The sequence below is a fragment of the Xenopus tropicalis genome, chromosome 4 (assembly GCF_000004195.4).
Source record: "Xenopus tropicalis strain Nigerian chromosome 4, UCB_Xtro_10.0, whole genome shotgun sequence".
NCBI classification, from domain to species: Eukaryota; Metazoa; Chordata; class Amphibia; order Anura; family Pipidae; genus Xenopus; species Xenopus tropicalis.
The window spans coordinates 11867077-11890183 of NC_030680.2; the positions used below are offsets into that span (position 1 = coordinate 11867077).

Below are 23107 nucleotides of genomic sequence, written 5' to 3' on the forward strand. Positions count from 1 at the left end.
GGACCCCAGGCCACAATTTCTCCTTTTCTACCTGTTTTTCTACCCCTGTCTGTTACACTTGGAGCTATCCATACCTTTGTTCCTAACTGTGTGGAATAAATATTTCCCTTCACTTGCAAAACGTTTTGGTAAAATCACTATTTGTCCTATTTTTGTCCTTTCTTAAACTGTGCCCGACCAAAAGGAACAATAGTGACACAATATTCCCCCAATTCATCTTTTCTAACGTCAACATCCCAGTCACACTGAGTGGTTAAATCAAAATCTGGGATGAATTGCAAGTCACATGTTGGATCTATGTCTAAAAATTCCTGTTGGTACTGATATGGATGTAATTTGTAACATAGTATGTTCTTCTTCACCTCCTACAACTAAATCTTTGTGTATAAATACAGGAATAGACTGAGATAAAGGGACTGTTGAACCTTTTGTAGTAACTGTTACTACCCAATCTGAACTATTCTCCCCACTTTCTCCCAGCATTCTTTGAATAGGAGTGAAATGTCCAACTGATCTATTATTTAATAAATATACTGCCTCTTGTAACACCTTATCCCATCCCCGTAGTGTGTGAGTAGGTGTAAGTTTGCGCATTTGTTCCTTTAAGAGACCATTCATTCTCTCAATCAACGCTGCCCCTTGAGGATAATACGGAATGTGGAACACCCAGTATACACCATTATCCTCCGCCCATTGCTTTACGGTCTGTCCAGTAAAATGTGTGCCATTATCTGACTGTACTTCTTGAGGCATTCCATAATGTTGTATTAGCAGTTGCATCAATCTTAGAGTTGTTTTTTGATCTGCACTTTTTTTTGGAAATACTTGTACTAGTCCACTGTATGTGTCCACAGCAGTCGCACAATATTTTAAACCACCCCTTCCTCCAGGCAAGGGTCCAATATAATCCACTTGCCAGACTTGTCCTGGCTTTTGTCCTCGATGAATTTTTCCAGGCAATGGGGTCAAAGGTGGCCACTTCTTGGCTTCCTGACATACAGGACATTTAGCAATTATGTCCTTCACTTGGATTTGTGTTAGAGGTATTCCCCTCTGCTGTGCCCACTGCCAGGTACCTTGAACTCCTTTGTGCCCAGTTTGACTGTGGGCCCATTTGCCCAACACTTCCAAGGTAGTTTCCTCTTGTTGTGCAGTAGAGACTTGTGCCAGACCATCTACTATTTCATTGTTCAGATTTCCAGTGTGAGCATTAACATGGCCTACTTGTATACATCTCTTTTTTCCTTGACACCATAAGAAATCCCATACTTGAGGCCCGCCCCATAACTCTTTTCCATTTAGCCACTTTTGCCCAGCTATCTGTATAGATAATCAAGTCGCCTGAGGTCTCTTGGACAACCATATAAACAGCTTGTAGTTCAGCATATTGACTAGAACCTCCTTCTCCCGTCTGATGAATTATAGTCTCTGAACTAGGCTGAAAAGCTGCTGCAGTCCATATCCGCCCCTTGTAAGTCACTTTAGCTGAGCCATCTGTAAACCATGCTCGTAGTTTATCTTCTGCTGATAACTCTATCCATGGTGGGGCTTCCTTGAATAGTGACTCCTCTGCATGCAGTGGGGGCAATTGATTTACATTAGATTCAAAGTTAACAAAACCAGCAATTTGTTGCGATAGCTGACTAGGGTCTTGGGAAGATATTCCCCCTCTTTCACTCAGATACCATTTCCATTTCTGCAAAGTCTGTTTCTGGGCCACACCTGTGCGGGATTGTAGCCCTTCTTGTCTGACCCATCCAGCAATAGGTAAATCAGTCCTTACTGTCACAGATTGCTGCTTTGTAGTTGGCTCAACATGTTGTAAGGCAGTATAAGCAGCTAACAATTGCTTCTCTAATGGGCTGTATTTTTTCTGAGCAGTTGAAAATTGCTTAGACCAAAAACCCAAAGGTATTTTTCGATCCCTGGGATTAGGCCCTTTTTGCCACAGTCCCCAAGACATTCCATGGTCTGTTACTGCTACATCTAAGAAAAATGGCTTATCTGGATGTATAGGACCTAGTGAATGATGGGTTCTTACAGTTTCTTTGGCTGTGTCAAGTGCCAATTGCTGCTCAGACCCCCAGGTAAACTCAGTCTTTTTCCTAGTTATATTGTAGATAGGTCTGAGAATGAGGCCCAGGTGTGGAATAAAAGGCCTCCAAAATCCAAGCAGACCCAACAAACTCTGAGCTTCTTTCACATTTTTTGGTGGTTTAAGGGCAGCAATTGAATCCAACACAGGCTGTGGGATAGATTTGACTGGTCCAGCCCAGATCATTCCAAGAAATCTGACACTAGTTGCTGGTCCTTGGATTTTTTCTGGGTTTATAGCCCACCCCTCTTTTCTGCATATATGTCACCACTGTTTGTAAGTCTTTTCTCACTTGTTCCTCTGAGCTGCCTGAGATCATAACATCATCAATGTAGTGATAAAACTTACAGTCCATGTTAGGCAGCATGGCCAGATCCCTAGCCACCAATCCATGACATAATGTGGGAGAATGCATGTACCCCTGTGGTACTACAGTTAATGTGTATTGTTTTCCCTCCCAGGTGAATGCAAACTGATCTTGAGATTCCTCAGCAATAGGAATGGAAAAGAAAGCATTTGCTAAATCCAATACTGCATGCCAATCTCCAGCAGTTTGTGCAATGTCCTCCACAATAGATACTATATCTGGAACAGCAGCTGCAAGAGGTGGAGCTGCTTTGTTTAACCCACGATAGTCCACAGTCATTCTCCAGCTTCCATCCTTTTTCTTTACTGGAGCATTAAATGGACTTACTGCTGGCCGAAATACTCCAACCTCTAGCAAAGCTTGAATTGTTTCAGTAATTTCTTTGTGGCCTCCGGGTATGCGATACTGCTTGAGATTGACAGGGTGCTTGGGCGGAGGGATGTACACTGGTGTCCACTTGGCATGTCCCCTTAAAATTGGTTTAACTGCAGAAACAGAAAAAGAACGAACTGAGGTACCAAATACATACATGCCTGCATCAGTATGGATAGTCTGGCCCCTTAAAATATCCATTCCTAGTATGTTATCAGGTAGCTCAGATATTAACACACGTGCTTTAAAAATGGGACCCTTTCCAATCTGTAATCTGCAGTGAACCTTGTGAGCCAGTGTATGTTGACCTCCCAATCCCTCTATAGCTACTATTCCTGCACTCTGTCGTTTTTGATTTCCATGAAACAAAGTTACTTCAGCCCCTGTATCTAGAAGTGCAGTAACCGTTTGTGGTTTTGACTGTCCCTGCCAATATATTGCCACTGATATATATGGGCGTTGATCCCCTGGTTTCATTGTGTTAATTTTTACCAGTGGCACAGAGGATCTGCCATCCTGTCAATCTATAGGACTGGGCACCTCCCAACTCCTCTCCTTATGTCTTGCCAATTCCTCAGCCACTTCCCTGTATGGGTTAAATTTCCCTTTATTAGGAGGAGCTGAAGGAGTAACAGGGACATCCTCTATATCACTGGTTGCCACCTTTTTTGGTTGGGTTGATTTCAGCCTCCCCTTGTGTTTTAGTTGTTTCCAGAGTTTCAACAAATCAACTGTGGGCATACCATCAATTTCAGGCTTTGGTACTCCACTTTGAAGTAAATCAAAAAACAACTGTCTCCGACTAATTTTTAATCTTTCTGTACCCCTTTCTGCAATTACACGGTGTCTAGATACTTTTTCCCCTATACGTTCTAACTCTCCCAACTGTCCCAGCAATGTTGCAGCTTCATGTATTACACCCTGCTTGGCATCTAAAGCACTTAACATTGTGAACAATGGAGCTTTCAAATGGGTGGGAGATCCTGCTAGCAGCTTATTTTTCATGTGTGCAGTGAAGGGAGCCATGTCTGGTCCTGACCATGTCTCTTTTACAGTAGGTTTATTTGGGGGTGCTGAAGCTAATGGATCAGCAATCAAACCACACACATCCATACTCCCTTAACCTCTGTATCCCCTCCCTATAGTATGCCATGAGGTAGAATCCATCATTTCAGTGGGGGTATCATATACTTGTAGGACTGAATCCCTGATCAAATGTAACAGGGAAAAAAAGCCACAGTAGTATCACGGGCTCTCCTGAGATAAAGCCGTACCCTTGGGTCTTTTGCATACTCCCCAGTCCTATTGCCTCCCTGCTAGTGAGCATGATACCATCCCCACCCAAATCCCACACTCTCAAAACCCATTCTAGAATAGTTTCACCACCTTTCTGGGCAAATTTCTGACCCAATTCTGTTAATTCTCCTGCAGTATATGACCGAGTTTCCTCTGTATATTGCTGTTCTGCTGCTTCTGCACTTCCTCTATAATCCTGATCTCTATTATCAGTGCCTGCTCTTTGTGTGACTTCTCTCCTTTGTTTGGTAGTTACAATTGGTCTTAATTCTTCTTCTTCTATATCATCTCCTATCTCAATCTCTTCATCTGAGTCTGCGCTTGACAATTGGGCTAACTCCCCCAGTCTCCTTTATTTACAAGAGCCCTTACTTTAACTTTTGCACCATTTCCTGGTGATTTCCTCCCTTTCTTTCTGTGCTGTTTATTTACTGTTTTTACTACATAATTTGAAAACTCTGTTTGCATCTCCTCACGATACTTTTCTGAGGAGCGAAAACATTCTCTTAACACAACCAGTTGATCTTTAACTGCCTGCAGTTCAAGCTCAACTGACTCCCTTTTGATTGTCTCCTCCATGAGCGCCTGAAAACACAACCAACCCACTTGTGCTGCAGCTTTCTGCTCTTTTTTGGAAACCGAGACAAATCCAAATTCAGCAACTGGTGACCGGGGTTCGTCACTTGAAAAGGTTGCTGATACTTAACCAACTCACGAGCAACGTGGGTCCAGGGTCCGGAACTAGCCCACGTGGGAAGGGTGCTCGTTTGATCATCTACCCCCTCTAACCTTGTTTTTTAACCAGCAGAACATTATTGCTATCTGTTAAACAGTATGTATGCCCTGCACAAGCCACTACAATACTGCTTCTACACTACCATACAAACTAAACATAAATTCTACAATTCCTGCACAAGCTATTGCAGCATTTAACAGCACCAAAAGGGTTAATCCTGCCGACTACGCCAAATGTAATAAAGGGGGTTAACCTTTATCAATATTATTTATATTAAACAGGATCAATGATTAAACCTTCTGATGAAAAAACTATTAAATGAGCAATAACTTACACACACACATAGTAATAGAATTTAAAACATTTATTTAGCTTCGTACGGTTTTGTGGTTACAAAGATAGCCAGTTCAGCATTAATCCAGCAAACTCGGGGAGCCCCTCACCTTTGGTGCAAAACCTTCAGGTTCCCGATAACCATGCGATGATCCAATACCTGGCACTCGTTCAGGAGTCCTAGGCGAAGCTTCTGACCCAAGGCAGAGGCCGTTCTTTTATGCCAAAAGTTCTTAGGAAAAACCCCCAAGCCCAACTATTGACTTGAACAATATTGTTTAACAAATGGTCAGCCATTGTGTCTGATCAGATACCAAACTTTATACCTCAAGTTCTTATTTAAATACATTGGACATTGTCTGCCTGCCGTCCGCTTGTTGTATTTGCTGGGTAAACAGTCTATAGTCATTGTTTATTGTTACATAATAAACGCAGGTATTGTTACCCAACAATATATGTACAAGGACACTGGACTCCCCTTATCTCTAGAATTGCTTGATTAAACTTACTAACTAAACCATATATATATATATATATACATACACATATTTAAAGCATGTATAAATTGTAAATCATACAAATCATAGTAAAAGAAACCTACTGCACTACATAGGGGTACTGATTCCCACTGGGCTGAGGGTGCTGGCTCTGTCAGGGGTATTACAGGGGCACTGATTCCCACTGGGGCTGAGGGTGCTGGCACTGTCAGGGGTATTACAGGGGCACTGATTCCCCTCAGGGCTGAGGGTGCTGGCACTGTCAGGGGGTATCTGGGGCACTGATTCTCACTGGGGCTGAGGGTGCTGGTACTGTCAGGGGGTATTACAGGGGCACTGATTCCCCCAGGGCTGAGGGTGCTGGGTGCTGGCACTGCCAGAGGGTATTAGGGGCACTGATTCCCACCGGGGCTGAGCTAGATAGACACGTGAGATGATACAGATAGATGATATATATGATAGCTAGGTAGATAGATAAAGCACTTAGATTGATAGATAGATGGATGATAGATAGATAGATAGAGCAGATAGATATTTGATTGATAGAGCACTTAGATTGATATATGGATAGATAAACGATAGATAGATGATAGATACAGGGGCGGGCCAAGTTTTTGGGTTAGGCAGGACACTGGCCCAGTTGCTGGTTCCGCCCGGGTACTGATGGCTTTCAGCTTCTGTACAAACTCATTCTGTGTCGGAAGCTCAAATTCATTTTTACTTTCACTCCCTTCTTGCTGCGCCGGAGTTCTGTAAATGACAGGGACAAAGGGCGTTCTGCAGCTGGAACTGTGTGTATCTGTTTGGCTGCACTGATTCCTGGGGGTAGGAGCTGCCATGATGCTTCCCCTGCCAAGGCACGCCAGAGGGGCCCCCGCCATAGGCTGCAGTTCAACTGTGCCCAGACTCTCATAGCATGGGGCTAAGTGGTTTGGGCAGAAAAGTACATTTTCCCTAGAGAAAGCTCTTGGTTTCCCAGGTTATTTTGGACTACAGCTCCCAGCAGCCTCCAAAATATTATTAAACGGTGAAGCATTCTGGGAGCTTTAGTCACGCAACAACGGAAAAGGGTTCGAAAAGTGACGCAGCTCAAAGAAGCCTTTCCTCCAATGAGAATCCTGCCTGCTTTGTGTACACCCCTCTTTAAATATATGAGCATTGCTGGAGCTTTAAAGGGGTTGTTCAACTTTGCGTTAACTTTTAGTATGATGTAAAGAGTAATATTCTAAGACAGTTTGCAATTGGTCTTCATTTTTTATTTGTAGTTTTTTTTAGTTATTTCATTTTCAGTTCAGAAGCAGCAGTCTGGAGTTTCAGTAGTTTTATGGTTGCTAGGGTCCAACTTACCTTAGCAACCAGGGAGTAGTTTGGATGAGAGATCGTAGAGAGGGCTATTTGTAGTTTTTTAGTTATTTCATTTTCTGTTCTGGAACTCTCCGGTCTGGAGTTTCAGCAGTTTTTTTAGTTGCTAGGGTCCAACTTACCTTAGCAACCAGGGAGTAGTTTGGATGAAAGATAATATATAAAAGAGAGGGCTATTTGTAGTTTTTTAGTTATTTCATTTTCTGTTCTGGAACTCTCCGGTCTGGAGTTTCAGCTGTTCTTTGGTTGCTAGGGTCCAAGTTACCTTAGCAACCAGGGAGTAGTTTGGATGAGAGATCGTAATATATAAAAGAGAGGGCTATTTGTAGTTTTTTAGTTATTTCATTTTCTGTTCAGGAACTCTCCGGTCTGGAGTTTCAGCAGTTTTTTAGTTGCTAGGGTCCAACTTACCTTAGCAACCAGGGAGTAGTTTGGATGAGAGATCGTAATATATAAAAGAGAGGGCTATTTGTAGTTTTTTAGTTATTTCATTTTCTGTTCAGGAACTCTCCGGTCTGGAGTTTCAGCAGTTTTTTAGTTGCTAGGGTCCAACTTACCTTAGCAACCAGGGAGTAGTTTGGATGAGAGATCGTAATATATAAAAGAGAGGGCTATTTGTAGTTTTTTAGTTATTTCATTTTCTGTTCTGGAACTCTCCGGTCTGGAGTTTCAGCTGTTCTTTGGTTGCTAGGGTCCAAGTTACCTTAGCAACCAGGGAGTAGTTTGGATGAAAGACCATAATATATAAAAGAGAGGGCTATTTGTAGTTATTTAATTTTCAGTTCAGGAGCTCTCCAGTCTGGAGTTTCAGCAGTTTTTTGGTTGCTAGAGTCCAAGTTACCTTAGCAACCAGGGAGTGGTTTGGATGAGAGACAGTTATATATATAAAAGAGAGAGCCTGGATAAAAAAGAAAGTTACAAAAGGTAACAATAAAACTGGAGCCTCGCAGAGCAATAGTTTCTGGCTGCCGGGGTCACTGACCCCCATTTAAAAACTGCAAACAGAAGAAGAAGGCAAATAATTCAAAACTATAAGAAATAAATAATGAAGACCAATTGAAAATGTGCTTAGAACAGGTCACTCTATAACATACTAGTTAGCTTAAAAGTGGACCTACCCCTTTAATAGCCAACAGGCAAGTATCACACAGTAGAATGCACGAGCCCCCCAAATTCTTGGGGCTGATATAAAACCTACAATCACCTGTATGTCCTGTACCTGTTTAATCAAACAAGTGAAACCTGTAGGCGCGGGGCTCGCACTCCGGCAGGGCAGTATTAATTACCTGATCAGCTTAGTCCTTGTATCAACTTGCCCTTTAATCTGTAAATGTGGCTAATTGCGCTGCACTGACTGATGCCGGCTTTGGATACCTGTTGCCATAATACAAGTACAAGCCATTCATGAATAATCCCTTTTCGGTTTCGGGGGGCTGCGGGGTGCGCTCGGCCAATAAGCTTATTTACTAACAAACGAGTGACGTCACTCGCTCCCCCTTCCAGGAATTTCAGGTTTGGGCTCTGTAAGCCTATGCGTTATGTGATTGGCTTATGGTGCACAGCAATGCTAGGGTTAACTAATCTCTGTGTGCCCGGGACCTATTTTTCGGCATTTGCCATTGGCTCATTTATTTCCAATAGACCCCCTGACTGCTGTTCTGTGAGAGACACTGCCTGGTGGGGAACTGATTTAAAGGCACAGTTTCACTCTGTACCCATAATGCACCTTCCCCTGAGGGGTCTGGTGTAGCCGGGGTTATGTCTCACAGCAGCCATAGCCACCAGCACTTGGAGGGTTAATACTGCAACCACTGCTAAAGGTAGAATCACAGTTAAGGTAAGTACAGGTAATGCACAGGGTAAGTACTAAAGGTAGAATCATAGCGGCCACTGTACAGGTAAGTACTAAAGGTAGAGTACAGGTAAGTACTAAAGGTAGAATCATAGTGGCCACTGTACAGGTAAGTACTAAAGGTAGAATCATAGTGGCCACTGTACAGGTAAGTACTAAAGGTATGTACAGGTAAGTACTAAAGGTAGAATCATAGTGGCCACTGTACAGGTAAGTACTAAAGGTAGAGGCCACTGTACAGGTAAGTACTAAAGGTAGAATCATAGTGGCCACTGTACAGGTAAGTACTAAGGTAGAATCATAGCGGCCACTGTACAGGTAAGTACTAAAGGTAGAATCATAGTGGCCAGGTAAGTACTACCACTGTACAGGTAAGTACTAAAGGTAGAATCATAGCGGCCACTGTACAGGTAAGTACTAAAGGTAGAATCATATGGCCACTGTACAGGTAAGTACTAAAGGTAGAATCATAGTGGCCACTGTACAGGTAAGTACTAAAGGTGTAGCCACTGTACAGGTAAGTACTAAAGGGCCACTGTACAGGTAAGTACTAAAGGTAGAATCATATGGCCACTGTACAGGTAAGTACTAAAGGTAGAATCATATGGCCACTGTACAGGTAAGTACTAAAGGTAGAATCATAGCGCCACTGTACAGGTAAGTACTAAAGGTAGAATCATATGGCCACTGTACAGGTAAGTACTAAAAGTAGAATCATAGCGGCCACTGTACAGGTAAGTACTAAGGTAGAATCATAACTGTACAGGTAAGTACTAAAGGTAGAATCATATGGCCACTGTACAGGTAAGTACTAAAGGTAGAATCATATGGCCACTGTACAGGTAAGTACTAAAGGTAGAATCATATGGCCACTGTACAGGTAAGTACTAAAGGTAGAATCATATGGCCACTGTACAGGTAAGTACTAAAGGTAGAATCATATGGCCACTGTAGGTAAGTACTAAAGGTAGAATCATAGACTGTACAGGTAAGTACTAAACCACTGTACAGGTAAGTACTAAAGGTAGAATCATATGGCCACTGTACAGGTAAGTACTAAAGGTAGAATCATATGGCCACTGTACAGGTAAGTACTAAAGGTAGAATCATAGTGGCCACTGTACAGGTAAGTACTAAAGGTAGAATCATATGGCCACTGTACAGGTAAGTACTAAAGTAGAATCATAGCGGCCACTGTACAGGTAAGTACTAAAATGGCCACTGTAAGGTAAGTACTAAAGTAGAATCATAGCGGCCACTGTACAGGTAAGTACTAAAGGTAGAATCATATGGCCACTGTACAGGTAAGTACTAAAGGTAGAATCATATGGCCACTGTACAGCATAGCGGCCACTGTACAGGTAAGTATAAAGGTAGAATCATATGGCCACTGTAAGGTAGTACTAAAGGTAGAATCATATGGCCACTACAGGTAAGTACTAAGGTAGAATCATATGGCCACTGTACAGGTAAGTACTAAAGTAGAATCATAGCGGCCACTGTACAGGTAAGTACTAAAGGTAGAATCATATGGCCACTGTACAGGTAAGTACTAAAGTAGAATCATAGCGGCCACTGTACAGGTAAGTACATAACAGGTAAGTACTAAGGTAGAATCATATGGCACTGTACAGTACTAAGGTAGGTGTACAGCATAGTTGTACAGGTAAGTACTAAAGGTAGAATCATATGGCCACTGTACTAAAGGTAGAAACTGTACAGGTAAGTAAAAGGTAGAATCATAAACTGTACAAAGTACTAAAGGTAGAATCATATGCCACTGTACAGGTAAGTACTAAAGGTAGAATCATATGGCCACTGTACAGGTAAGTACTAAAGGTAGAATCATATGGCCACTGTACAGGTAAGTACTAAGGTAGAATCATAGTGGCCACTGTACAGGTAAGTACTAAGGTAGAAGTAGGCATATGGCACTGTACAGGTAAGTACTAAAGGTAGAATCATATGGCCACTGTACAGGTAAGTACTAAAAGTAGAATCATAGCGGCCACTGTACAGGTAAGTACTAAAGGTAGAATCATAGTGGCCACTGTACAGGTAAGTACTAAAGGTAGAATCATAGACTGTACAGGTAAGTACTAAAGGTAGAATCATGTACAGGTACCACCACTGTACAGGTAAGTACTAAAGGTAGAATCATATGGCCACTGTACAGGTAAGTACTAAAGGTAGAATCATATGGCCACTGTACAGGTAAGTACTAAAGGTAGAATCATATGGCCACTGTACAGGTAAGTACTGGTAGAATCATATGTACAGGTAAGTATAAAGGTAGAATCATATGGCACTGTACAGGTAAGTACTAAAGGTAGAATCATATGGCCACTGTACAGAAGTACTAAAGGTAGAATCATATGGCCACTGTACAGGTAAGTACTAAAGGTAGAATCATACTGTACAGGTAAGTACTAAAGTAGAATCATAGCGGCCACTGTACAGGTAAGTACTAAAGGTAGAATCATATGGCCACTGTACAGGTAAGTACTAAAGGTAGAATATAGGCCACTGTACAGGTAAGTACTAAAGGTAGAATCATATGGCCACTGTACAGGTAAGTACTAAGGTAGAATCATAGCGGCCACTGTACAGGTAAGTACTAAAGGTAGAATCATATGGCCACTGTACAGGTAAGTACTAAAGTAGAATCATATGTACAGGTAAGTACTAAAGGTAGAATCATATGGCCACTGTACATCTAAGTACTAAAGGTAGAATCATATGGCCACTGTACAGGTAAGTACTAAAGGTAGAATCATATGGCCACTGTACAGGTAAGTACTAAAGGTAGAATCATATGGCCACTGTAGTACTAAAGGTAGAATCATATGGCACTGTACAGGTAAGTACTAAAGGTAGAATCATATGGCCACTGTACAGGTAAGTACTAAAGTAGAATCATAGCGGCCACTGTACAGGTAAGTACTAAAGGTAGAATCAATGGCCACTGTACGTACTAAAGGTAGAATATATGGATGGTACATCTAAGTACTAAAGGTAGATCATATGGCCACTGTACATCTAAGTACTAAAGGTAGAATCATATGGCCACTGTACAGGTAAGTACTACAAGTAGAATCATAGCGGCCACTGTAAAGGTAATACTAAGGTAGAATCATATGGCCACTGTACAGGTAAGTACTAAAGGTGAATCATAATGGCCACTGTACTCTAAGTATAAAGGAGAATCATATGGCCACTGTACAGGTAAGTACTAAAGGTAGAATCATATGGCCACTGTACAGGTAAGTACTAAAAGTAGAATCATAGGGCCACTGTACAGGTAAGTACTAAAGGTAGAATCTAGTGGCCACCTGTACAGGTAGTACTAAAGGTAGAATCATAACTGTAAGGTAAGTACTAAAGGTAGAATCATCACTGTACAGGTTACCACCACTGTACAGGTAAGTACTAAAGGTAGAATCATATGGCCACTGTACAGGTAGTACTAAAGGTAGAATCATATGGCCTGTACAGGTAAGTACTAAAGGTGAGAATCATATGGCCACTGTACAGGTAAGTACTAAGGTAGGTGTACAGGTAGTACTAAAGGTAGAATCATATGGCCACTGGTACAGGTAAGTACTAAAGGTAGAATCATATGGCACTGTACAGGTAAGTACTAAAGGTAGAATCATATGTGGCATGTACAGGTAAGTACTAAAGGTAGAATATATGGCCACTGTACAGGTAAGTACTAAAAGTAGAATCATAGGGCCACTGTAGGTAGTACAAGGTAGATCATATGGCCACTGTACAGGTAAGTACTAAAGGTAGAATCATATGGCACTGTAAGGTAAGTATAAAGGTGAATCATATGGGCACTGTACAGGTAAGTACTAAAGGGTAGAATCATAGCGGCCACTGTACAGGTAAGTACTAAAGGTAGAATCATATGGCCACTGTACAGGTAAGTACTACAAGTAGAATCATAGCGGCCTGTCAGGTAAGTATAAAGGTAGAATCATAGGGGCCACTGTACAGGTAAGTACTAAAGGTAGAATCATAGCGGCCACTGTACAGGTAAGTATAAAGGTAGAATCATATGGCCACTGTACAGGTAAGTACTAAAGGTAGAATCATATGGCCACTGTACAGGTAAGTACTAAAGGTAGAATCATATATGGCAACTGTACAGGTAGTATAGGTAGAATCATATGGACTGTACAGGTAAGTACTAAAGGTAGAATATGAGGACCATGTTACAGGTAAGTACTAAAGGTAGAATCATAATGACACTGTACAGGTAAGTACTAAAAGTAGAATCATAGGGCACTGTACAGGTAAGTATAAAGGTAAATCATATGGCCACTGTACGGTAAGTACTAAAGGTAGAATCATAGCGGCCACTGTACAGGTAAGACTAAAGGTAGAATCATATGGGCACTGTACAGGTAAGTACTAAAGGTAGAATCATATGGACTGTACAGGTAAGTACTAAAGGTAGAATCATATGGCCACTGTACAGGTAAGTACTAAAGGGTAGAATCATATGGCCACTGTACAGGTAAGTACTAAGGTAGAATCATAGCGCCACTGTACAGGTAAGTACTAAAGGTTAGAATCATATGGCCACTGGCTAAAAGTAGAATCATAGCGGCCACTGGTACAGTAGTACTAAAGGTAGAATCATATGGCCACTGTACAGGTAAGTACTAAAGGTAGAATCATATGGCCACTGTAAGGTAAGTACTAAGGTAGAATCCATAGTGGCATACAGGTAGGTACTAAAAGGTAGAATCATATGGCACTGTACAGGTAAGTACTAAAAGTAAGATCATAGCGGCCACTGTACAGGTAAGTACTAAAGGTAGAATCATATGGCCACTGTACAGGTAAGTACTACAGGTAGAATATATGGCACTGTAGTACTAAAGGTAGAATCATAGGCCATGTACAGGTAAGTATAAGGTAGAATCATATGGCCACTGTACAGGTAAGTAAAGGTAGAATCATAGTGCCACTTTACAGGTAAGTATTAAAGGTAGATATTGGCCACTGTAGTAAGTCTAAAAGTAGAATCATATGTACAGGTAAGTACTAGGTAGAAATCATATGGCCACTGTACAGGTAAGTACTAAAGGTAGAATCATAGTGGCGGTAATACTAAAGGGTAGAATCATATGGCACTGTAACAGGTAAGTACATAACTGTACAGGTAAGTACATAACTAAGGCCCCTGTACTGCATATGGCCATGTACAGGTAAGTACTAAAGGTAGAATCACTGTACAGGTAAGTATAAAGGTAGAATCATATGGCCACTTTACAGGTAAGTACTAAAGGTAGAATATATGGCCCTGTACAGTAGTACTAAATGAATCATAGCGGCAATGTAAAGGTAAGTACTAAAGGTAGAATCATATGGCACTGTACAGGTAAGTACTAAAGTAGAATCATAGCGGCCACTGTACAGGTAAGTACTAATAGGTAGATCATAGTGGCACTGTACAGGTAGTACTAAAGGTAGAATCATATGGCCACTGTACAGGTAAGTACTTAAAGGTAGAATCATAGCGGCCACTGTACCACTGTAATACAAGTAGAATCATAGTGTACAGGTAAGTACTAAAGGTAGAATCATATGGCCACTGTACAGGTAAGTACTAAGGTAGAATCATAGCAGCCCTGTAAGGTAAGTACTAAAGGTAGAATCATGGCCATGTACAGGTAAGTACTAAAGTAGAATCATAGGGCCACTGTACAGGTAAGTACTAAGGTAGAATCATATGGCCACTGTACAGGTAAGTACTAAAGGTAGAATCATATGGCCACTGTACAGGTAAGTACTAAAGGTAGAATCATATGGCCACTGTACACTACATATGTGTACAGGTAAGTACTAAAGGTAGAATCATAGCCACTGACCTACATGTGTACAGGTAAGTACTAAAGGTAGAATCATATGGCCACTGTACAGGTAAGTACTAAAAGTAGAATCATAGCGGCCACTGTACAGGTAAGTACTAAAGGTAGAATCATAGGACTGTACAGGTAAGTAAAAGGTAGAATCACAGTGCTACCTGCCCAGGTAAGTAGTATCATCATGACAAGTGAACAGGTAAGTACTACAGCTAGAGTCACAGGGCTACCTGTGCAGGTAAGTACTACAGCTAAAGTCACAGGGTTACCTGTGAGGTAAGTACTACAACTAGAGTCACAGGGTTACCTGTGCAGGTAAGTACTACAACTAGAGTCACAGGGCTACCTGTGCAGGTAAGTACTACAGCTAAAGTCACAGGGTTACCTGTGCAGGTAAGTACTACAGCTAAAGTCACAGGGTTACCTGTGCAGGTAAGTACTACAACTAGAGTCACAGGGTTACCTGTGCAGGTAAGTAACAGCTAGAGTCACAGGGCTACCTGTGCAGGTAAGTACTACAGCTAGAGTCCACAGGGCTACTGGTGCAGGTAAGTACTACAGCTAGAGTCAGGGCTACAGGCATAGCGCCACTGTACAGGGTAAGTACTAAAGGTAGAATCATATGGCCACTGTACAGGTAAGTACTAAAGTAGAATCATAGCGGCCACTGTACAGGTAAGTACTAAAGGTAGAATCATAGGCCACTGTACAGGTAAGTACTAAAGGTAGAATCATATGGCCACTGTACAGGTAAGTACTAAAGGTAGAATCATATGGCCACTGTACAGGTAAGTACTAAAAGTAGAATCATAGGGCCACTGTACAGTAAGTACTAAAGGTAGTACAGGTAAGTATAAAGGTAGAATCATTGGCCACTGTACAGTAAGTACTAAAGTAGAATCATAGGGCCACTGTACAGGTAAGTACTAAAGGTAGAATCATATGGCCACTGTACAGGTAAGTACTAAAGGTAGAATCATAGTGGCCACTGTTACAGGTAAGTACTAAAGGTAGAATCATAGGCCACTGTACAGGTAAGTACTAAGTAGAATGGCCATGTACAGGTAAGTACTAAAGGTAGAATCAGCGCCACTGTACAGGTAAGTACTAAAGGTAACAGTGTACCTGCCCAGGTAAGTAGTATCATCATGACAGTGAAGGTAAGTACTACAGCTAGAGTCACAGGGCTACCTGTGCAGGTAAGTACTACAGCTAGAGTCACAGGGCTACCTGTGCAGGTAAGTACTACAGCTAGAGTCCAGGGCTACTGTGCAGCAGCTACACAGGGCTACCAGGTAAGTGCTACAGCTAGAGGTCACAGGGCTACTGTGCAGGTAAGTACTACAGCTAGAGTCACAGGGCTTGTGCAGGTAAGTACTACAGCTAGAGTCACAGGGCTACCTGTGCAGGTAGTACTACAGCTAGCTACAGCTAGAGTCACAGGGCTACCTGTGCAGGTAAGTACTACAGCTAAAGTCACAGGGCTACCTGTGCAGGTAAGTACTACAGCTAGCAGGTAAGTACTACAGCTAGAGTCACAGGGCTGTGCAGGTAAGTACTGTGCTAAGTAACAGGCTACCTGTGCAGGTAAGTACTACAGCTAGAGTCACAGGGCTACCTGTGCAGGTAAGTACTACAGCTAGAGTCACAGGGCTAGCTGTGCAGGTAAGTACTACAGCTAGAGTCACAGGGCTACTTGTGCAGGTAAGTAGCTGTGACACCGTTTGGGTGCAGTCACACTCACGGGTGATGTCACTAGGGAGCCCGGGTGCTGCTCTATATATGGTGCTGTGTATGTTTGGGTGCCTTAGTCGGGGTGGGAATGGTATTTCCCGGCTAATTACACAACGAAAGCCAAATATGGGGCTAATTAGTGCCGCATTGTGCAACATAGCTCAGTACCACGGGGAATAGGGGGTGCACCTAATGCCAGGAATAGGGGTGCACCTACTGATGCCAGGAATAGGGGGTGCACCTACTGATGCAGGAATAGGGGGTGCACCTACTGATGACAGGAATAGGGGGTGCACCTACTGATGCAGGAATAGGGGTGCACCTACTGATGCCAGAATAGGGGGTGCACCTACTGATGACAGGAATAGGGGGTGCACCTACTATGACAGGAATAGGGGGTGCACCTACTCATGACAGGAATACGGGGTGCACCTACTGATGCCAGGAATAGGGGGTGCACCTACTGATGACAGGAATAGGGGTACTGATGACAGGAATAGGGGGTGCACCTACTGATAGGGGGTGCACCTACTGATGACAGGAATAGGGGGTGCACCTACTGATGCCAGGAATAGGGGTGCACCTACTGATGACAGGAATAGGGGGTGCACCTACTGATGCCAGGAATAGGGGGTGCACCTACTGATGACAGGAATAGGGGGTGCACCTACTGATGACAGGAATAGGGGGTGCACCTACTGATGCAGGAATAGGGGGTGCACCTACTGATGCCAGGAATAGGGGGTGCACCTACTGATGCAGGAATAGGGGTGCACCTACTGAACTGACAGGAATAGGGGGTGCACCTACTGATGACAGGAATAGGGGGTGCACCTACTGATGACAGGAATGGGGGTGCACCTACTGAAGGAATAGGGGGTGCACCTACTACAGGAATAGGGGGTGCACTACTAATGACAGGAATAGGGGGGTGCACCTACTATGACAGGAATAGGGGGTGCACCTACTGATGACAGGAATAGGGGGTGCACCTACTGATGACAGGAATAGGGGGTGCACCTACTGATGACAGGAATAGGGGGTGCACCCTACTAATGACAGAAATAGGGGGTGCACCTACTGATGACAGGAATAGGGGTTGCACCCTACTGATGACAGGAATAGGGGTTGCACCCTACTAATGACAGAAATAGGGGGCGCACCCTACTGATGACAGGAATAGGGAGCGCACCCTACTGATGACAGGATAATGACAGGAATAGGGAGTGCACCCTACTAATGACAGGAATAGGGAGTGCACCCTAATAATGACAGAAATAGGGGGCGCACCCTACTGATGACAGGAATAGGGGGTGCTGCTACTAATGACAGGAATAGGGGGTGCACCCTACTAATGACAGAAATAGGGGATGCACCCTACTGATGACAGGAATACAGGGTGCACCCTACTAATGACAGGAATAGGGGGTGCTGCTACTAATGACAGGAATAGGGGGTGCTGCTACTAATGACAGGAATAGGGGGTGCACCCTACTAATGACAGAAAGAGGGGATGCACCCTGCTGATGACAGGAATACGGGGTGCACCCTACTAATGACAGAAATAGGGGTGCACCCTACCGATGACAGGAATACGGGGTGCACCCTACTAATGACAGAAATAGGGGGTGCACCCTACTGATGACAGGAATAGGGAGTGCACCTACTAATGAGAGGAATACGGGGTGCACCCTACTCACAGAAATAGGGGGTGCACCCTACTAATGACAGGAATACGGGGTGCACCCTACTAATGACAGAAATAGGGGGTGCACCCTACTGATGACAGGAATAGGGAGTGCACCCTACTAATGACAGGAATACGGGGTGCACCCTACTAATGACAGGAATAGGGAGTGCACCCTACTAATGACAGAAATTGGGAGTGCACCCTACTAATGACAGGAATAGGGGGTGCTGCTACTAATGACAGGAATAGGGGGTGCACCCTACTGATGACAGGAATAGGGGGTGCACCCTACTAATGACAGAAATAGGGGTGCACCCTACTGATGACAGGGGGTGCACCCTACTAATGACAGGAATAGGGGGTGCACCCTACTGATGACAGGAATAGGGGTGCACCCTACTAATGACAGGAATAGGGGTGCACCCTACTGATGACAGGAATAGGGGGCGCACCCTACTAATGACAGGAATAGGGAGCGCACCCTACTGATGACAGGAATAGGGGGTGCACCCTACTAATGACAGGAATAACCACCCTACTAATGACAGGAATACGGGGTGCACCCTACTAATGACAGAAATAGGGGTGCACCCTACTAATGACAGGAATACGGGGTGCACCCTACTGATGACAGAAATAGGGGGTGCACCCTACTGATGACAGAAATAGGGGTGCACCCTACTGATGACAGGAATAGGGAGTGCACCCTACTAATGACAGGAATAGGGGGTGCTGCTACTAATGACAGGAATAGGGAGTGCACCCTACTAATGACAGGAATAGGGGTGCACCCTACTAATGACAGAAATAGGGGGTGCACCCTACTGATGACAGGAATAGGGGGTGCACCCTACTGATGACAGGAATAGGGGTGCACCCTACTGATGACAGGAATAGGGGGTGCACCCTGATGACAGGAATAGGGGGTGCACCCTACTAATGACAGGAATAGGGGTGCACCCTACTGATGAGGAATAGGGGCGCACCCTACTGATGACAGAAATAGGGGGTGCACCCTACTGATGACAGGAATACGATGTGCACCCTACTGATGACAGGAATAGGGGGTGCACCCTACTAATGACAGGAATACGAGGTGCACCCTACTGATGACAGGAATAGGGAGTGCACCCTACTAATGACAGGAATAGGGGGTGCACCCTACTGACAGGAATACGGGGTGCACCCTACTGATGAAGGAATAGGGGGTGCTCCTGCGATGCCAGGAAGACAGGGTGCTCCTGCTATAACAAATAATAATGAAGACCAATTGCAAAGTTGCTAGGAATAGGCATTCTATAACATCATAAGTAACAGTTCAACTAAAGGTAAACCGCCCCTTGTGCAAATATCAGTTATGTTATTGGCCATGGGAACTGGGGACCAAAAGGAACCCACCCCCGGCCCATTATACCTAGGCCCACTGACTTGCCGGTACGAACAGGACTCCATTGCCCTTTAAACTGGGCCGGCTAAAGCTGGGCATAAGCCGCAAACTGGGATGATCTCTATTTGGCATCCAGCGCGACCGACTGGATGATAATGGGGGGCCAATGGAGCCTGGTGGGGAGGGGCACATTGGCGTTTGGCCAGGCACCAATACATAGGCCAATAAGCTTCCGACTTTGTGCTTTGTTTCCTGCAACACAGCGGTATTCTTCCAATAAATGATATTTACTTTCATTCCTGAAAAATCCTTTATTTTGGGTTTACATTGCCTTTAGCTTTGGCTCATAGCCTCAACAGTGAGGGTGATTCACTTTATTTGTTATACAGCTCTGCCACCCAGTGGCCAATGAGAGTATTGCAGCTGATTATTGATTCCTATACAAATACATTTTATAGACAGGGATGGGGGAAAATAGCTTTCTATCCCCTTCCCTCACCCCCTGTTATGTAGTGTGTGTATATAACACTATTTAGCCCCCCCAGCACTGCTTTCTGCACCTTAAACATAAAAATAGCCACAGCCGAATCCGCACAGGCGATTGGTTTATTGAGTTTAGTAGGTACAGTTCAGCACCCATTTGGGGTGGGGTAACTTTAGTAGGGGAACCCTTCACTTTATGTTGAATTTCCCCTTTAAACACAGGACGCTGTTATTATTTCTCTTTGGGAATTAGGATCATAGGGGTCAGTTCTGTATGGGAATTCTTGTTTGGGGGGCTGGGGGGGGGGCATGTAGGCAGCACCCCTACCCATCATTCAGACGGGCAAATTAGAGGCTGCTGGGGGTGCATAACGGAGCCTGGTACTTACTGTAAGGCAGATGCACATACAGTTAAAGGAGAACTAAACCTAAAATGCTAGAAATGCTGTATTTTATATCCTGTACTTACTGTACCAGCCCAGAGGGGCAGCAGCCCTATAGCAGTAATGATCCCGGCCTTCACAGTTGCCCCCGGCAGCCCCCCTCTTGGATCTTGTTAGGCCGTCTTTTGTGTGTCAGTGGCACTGCACGTGCTCAGTGGGCTCTGGGCTCACTTACCATAAAGTCACACCGGCCCGGGGTATGTTATTACCAGAGAGCTGCGCCACCATGGGTTTTCTTCTTGCCAATCATCCCCTGCCCCACAAGTACCATACTGTGCATTTGCCCCACCCAGGGCAGTTACATGGCGGCCCAGTAGTGCTGTAGAAGAAAGTACCCTCGGCACCAACCAAATATTTTAGCTTTTCCTTCCCCTGTATCAGCAGCCGGGGGGGTTGCAGCTTTGACATCCCAGATCCACAAAACAGCAACTGTCGCTGCCGGTGATGCAACTGTCGCTCTGTTCTGGGTCGGCTTCTGATTTAGGAAACGGGGGGGGGGGGGGAATAATTAGCGGCGCCGGACTCACATGAGATGCCAATACCCCATTATCCCCCTCGTTACCGGCGTTGGCAGCCGCCAGATCTCTCCTGTTGCACATTAATCACTTCCATAGAGAGAGAGTAATTAGCAGTCTAATTAGGGTCATCATGGGCTTCGACTGCGTGACTGCCCACAGCCAATGGGATGCGAGGGAACCATTATCTTTATTGGACTCATCCCCCCACTCTACCTACCTACCAACCTATCCACCCACCTAGCAACCTACCCACCCATCCACCTACCAACCTACCTAGAGTAAGAGCCTTTCCCAGCTGGGCGCCCCCCAGTGGCAGCATCGGCCTCCCCATCACTCATGTTCCCTGGGATTGGGAAAGCTTTGGGGGGCTCAGTAAGATATTTAATACATTTATATACGCAATAGCGCAAGTCACACAGGCTGGACGTATCCGCGCGGCCATTTGTCTGAGTGCGAGTGTCCGGCCCAATACAAACAATTCACCGCAGGAACAAGGGAAGAAGTAATGGATATTTGTGCGATTCCATCTGCGTCTTGGCCCCGACTGTACTCAGGGGGCTCATAACTCAGTATAAAAACCGTTTCTGGCACGGAAAGAAACTCCACTTATTTACCTTTCAGTCAACTGTTAGTGTGATGTAGCCAATCTGAGACAATTTGCAATTGGTCTTTTTTTTTAATATCTGTAGTTTTTGTTAGTTATTCCATTTTCAGTTCAGCAGCCTGGAATTTCAGCAGCTATTTGGTTGCTAGGGTCGCTAGCAACCAAGGAGTGGTTTGGATGGAGACTGGTATATGAATAGGAGGGGGCTGAATAGACATGAAAGTTACAAAAAGTAACAATAACAATAAAACTGGGGCCTCACAGAGCAATAGGGTTTGGCTGCCGGGGTCACTGACCCCCATTTTAAAGTTGCAAAGAGTTGGAAGAAAGGAAATAATTCAAAAACTATAAGAAATAAATAATGAAGACCAATTGAAAAGGTGCTATTAATAGGTAATTCGATAACATAGTTAGATTAAAGGTAAACCATCCCTTTGATAGCAATAATATATCAGTTATGTTATTGGCCATGGGACTGGGGCACCAAGGAACCCACCCCCGGCCCATTATACACTAAGGCCCACTGACTTGCCGGTACCAACAGGACTCTATTGCCCTTTAAACTGGGCCGGCCTAAAGCTGGGCATAAGCCGCAATCTCTGAGTCAAACTGGGATGGTCTGATTATTTGGCTCCCAGGCTGCCGACTAGATCATAATGGGGGGCCGATGGAGCCCTGGGGGGAGGGGCACATTGGCGTTTGGGCAGGCACCATACATAGGCCAATACATTTCTGATATAGTTCTACGCTCTGTTGTGCTTTGTTTCCTGCAACACAGCGGTATTCTTCCAATAAATGATATTTACTTTCATTCCTGAAAAATCCTTTATTTTGGGTTTACATTGCCTTTAGCTTTGCTCATAGCCTCAACAGTGAGGGTGATTCACTTTATTTGTTATACAGCTCTGCCACCCAGTGGCCAATGAGAGTATTGCAGCTGATTATTGATTCCTATACAAATACATTTTATAGACAGGGATGGGGGAAAATAGCTTTCTATCCCCTTCCCTCACCCCCTGTTATGTAGTGTGTGTATATAACACTATTTAGCCCCCCCAGCACTGCTTTCTGCACCTTAAACATAAAAATAGCCACAGCCGAATCCGCACAGGCGATTGGTTTATTGAGTTTAGTAGGTACAGTTCAGCACCCATTTGGGGTGGGGTAACTTTAGTAGGGGAACCCTTCACTTTATGTTGAATTTCCCCTTTAAACACAGGACGCTGTTATTATTTCTCTTTGGGAATTAGGATCATAGGGGGTCAGTTCTGTATGGGAATTCTTGTTTGGGGGGCTGGGGGGGGGGCATGTAGGCAGCACCCCTACCCATCATTCAGACGGGCAAATTAGAGGCTGCTGGGGGTGCATAACGGAGCCTGGTACTTACTGTAAGGCAGATGCGCATACAGTTAAAGGAGAACTAAACCTAAAATGCTAGAAATGCTGTATTTTATATCCT

General features: G+C 44.1%; 1 protein-coding gene across 1 annotated transcript; it reads right to left on the bottom strand.

Annotated features, from left to right (window-relative positions):
* Positions 1-282: 282 nt before the first annotated feature.
* On the bottom strand, positions 283-21382 carry LOC116410371. The gene is made up of 4 exons (XM_031900726.1): positions 21318-21382; positions 6358-6446; positions 2790-2947; positions 283-1320 (listed from the first exon to the last, which is right to left on the bottom strand). Exons 1-4 carry the CDS (start codon positions 21380-21382, stop codon positions 283-285), a joined length of 1350 nt encoding a protein of 449 aa, XP_031756586.1.
* Between the last annotated feature and the right edge of the window lie 1725 nt (positions 21383-23107).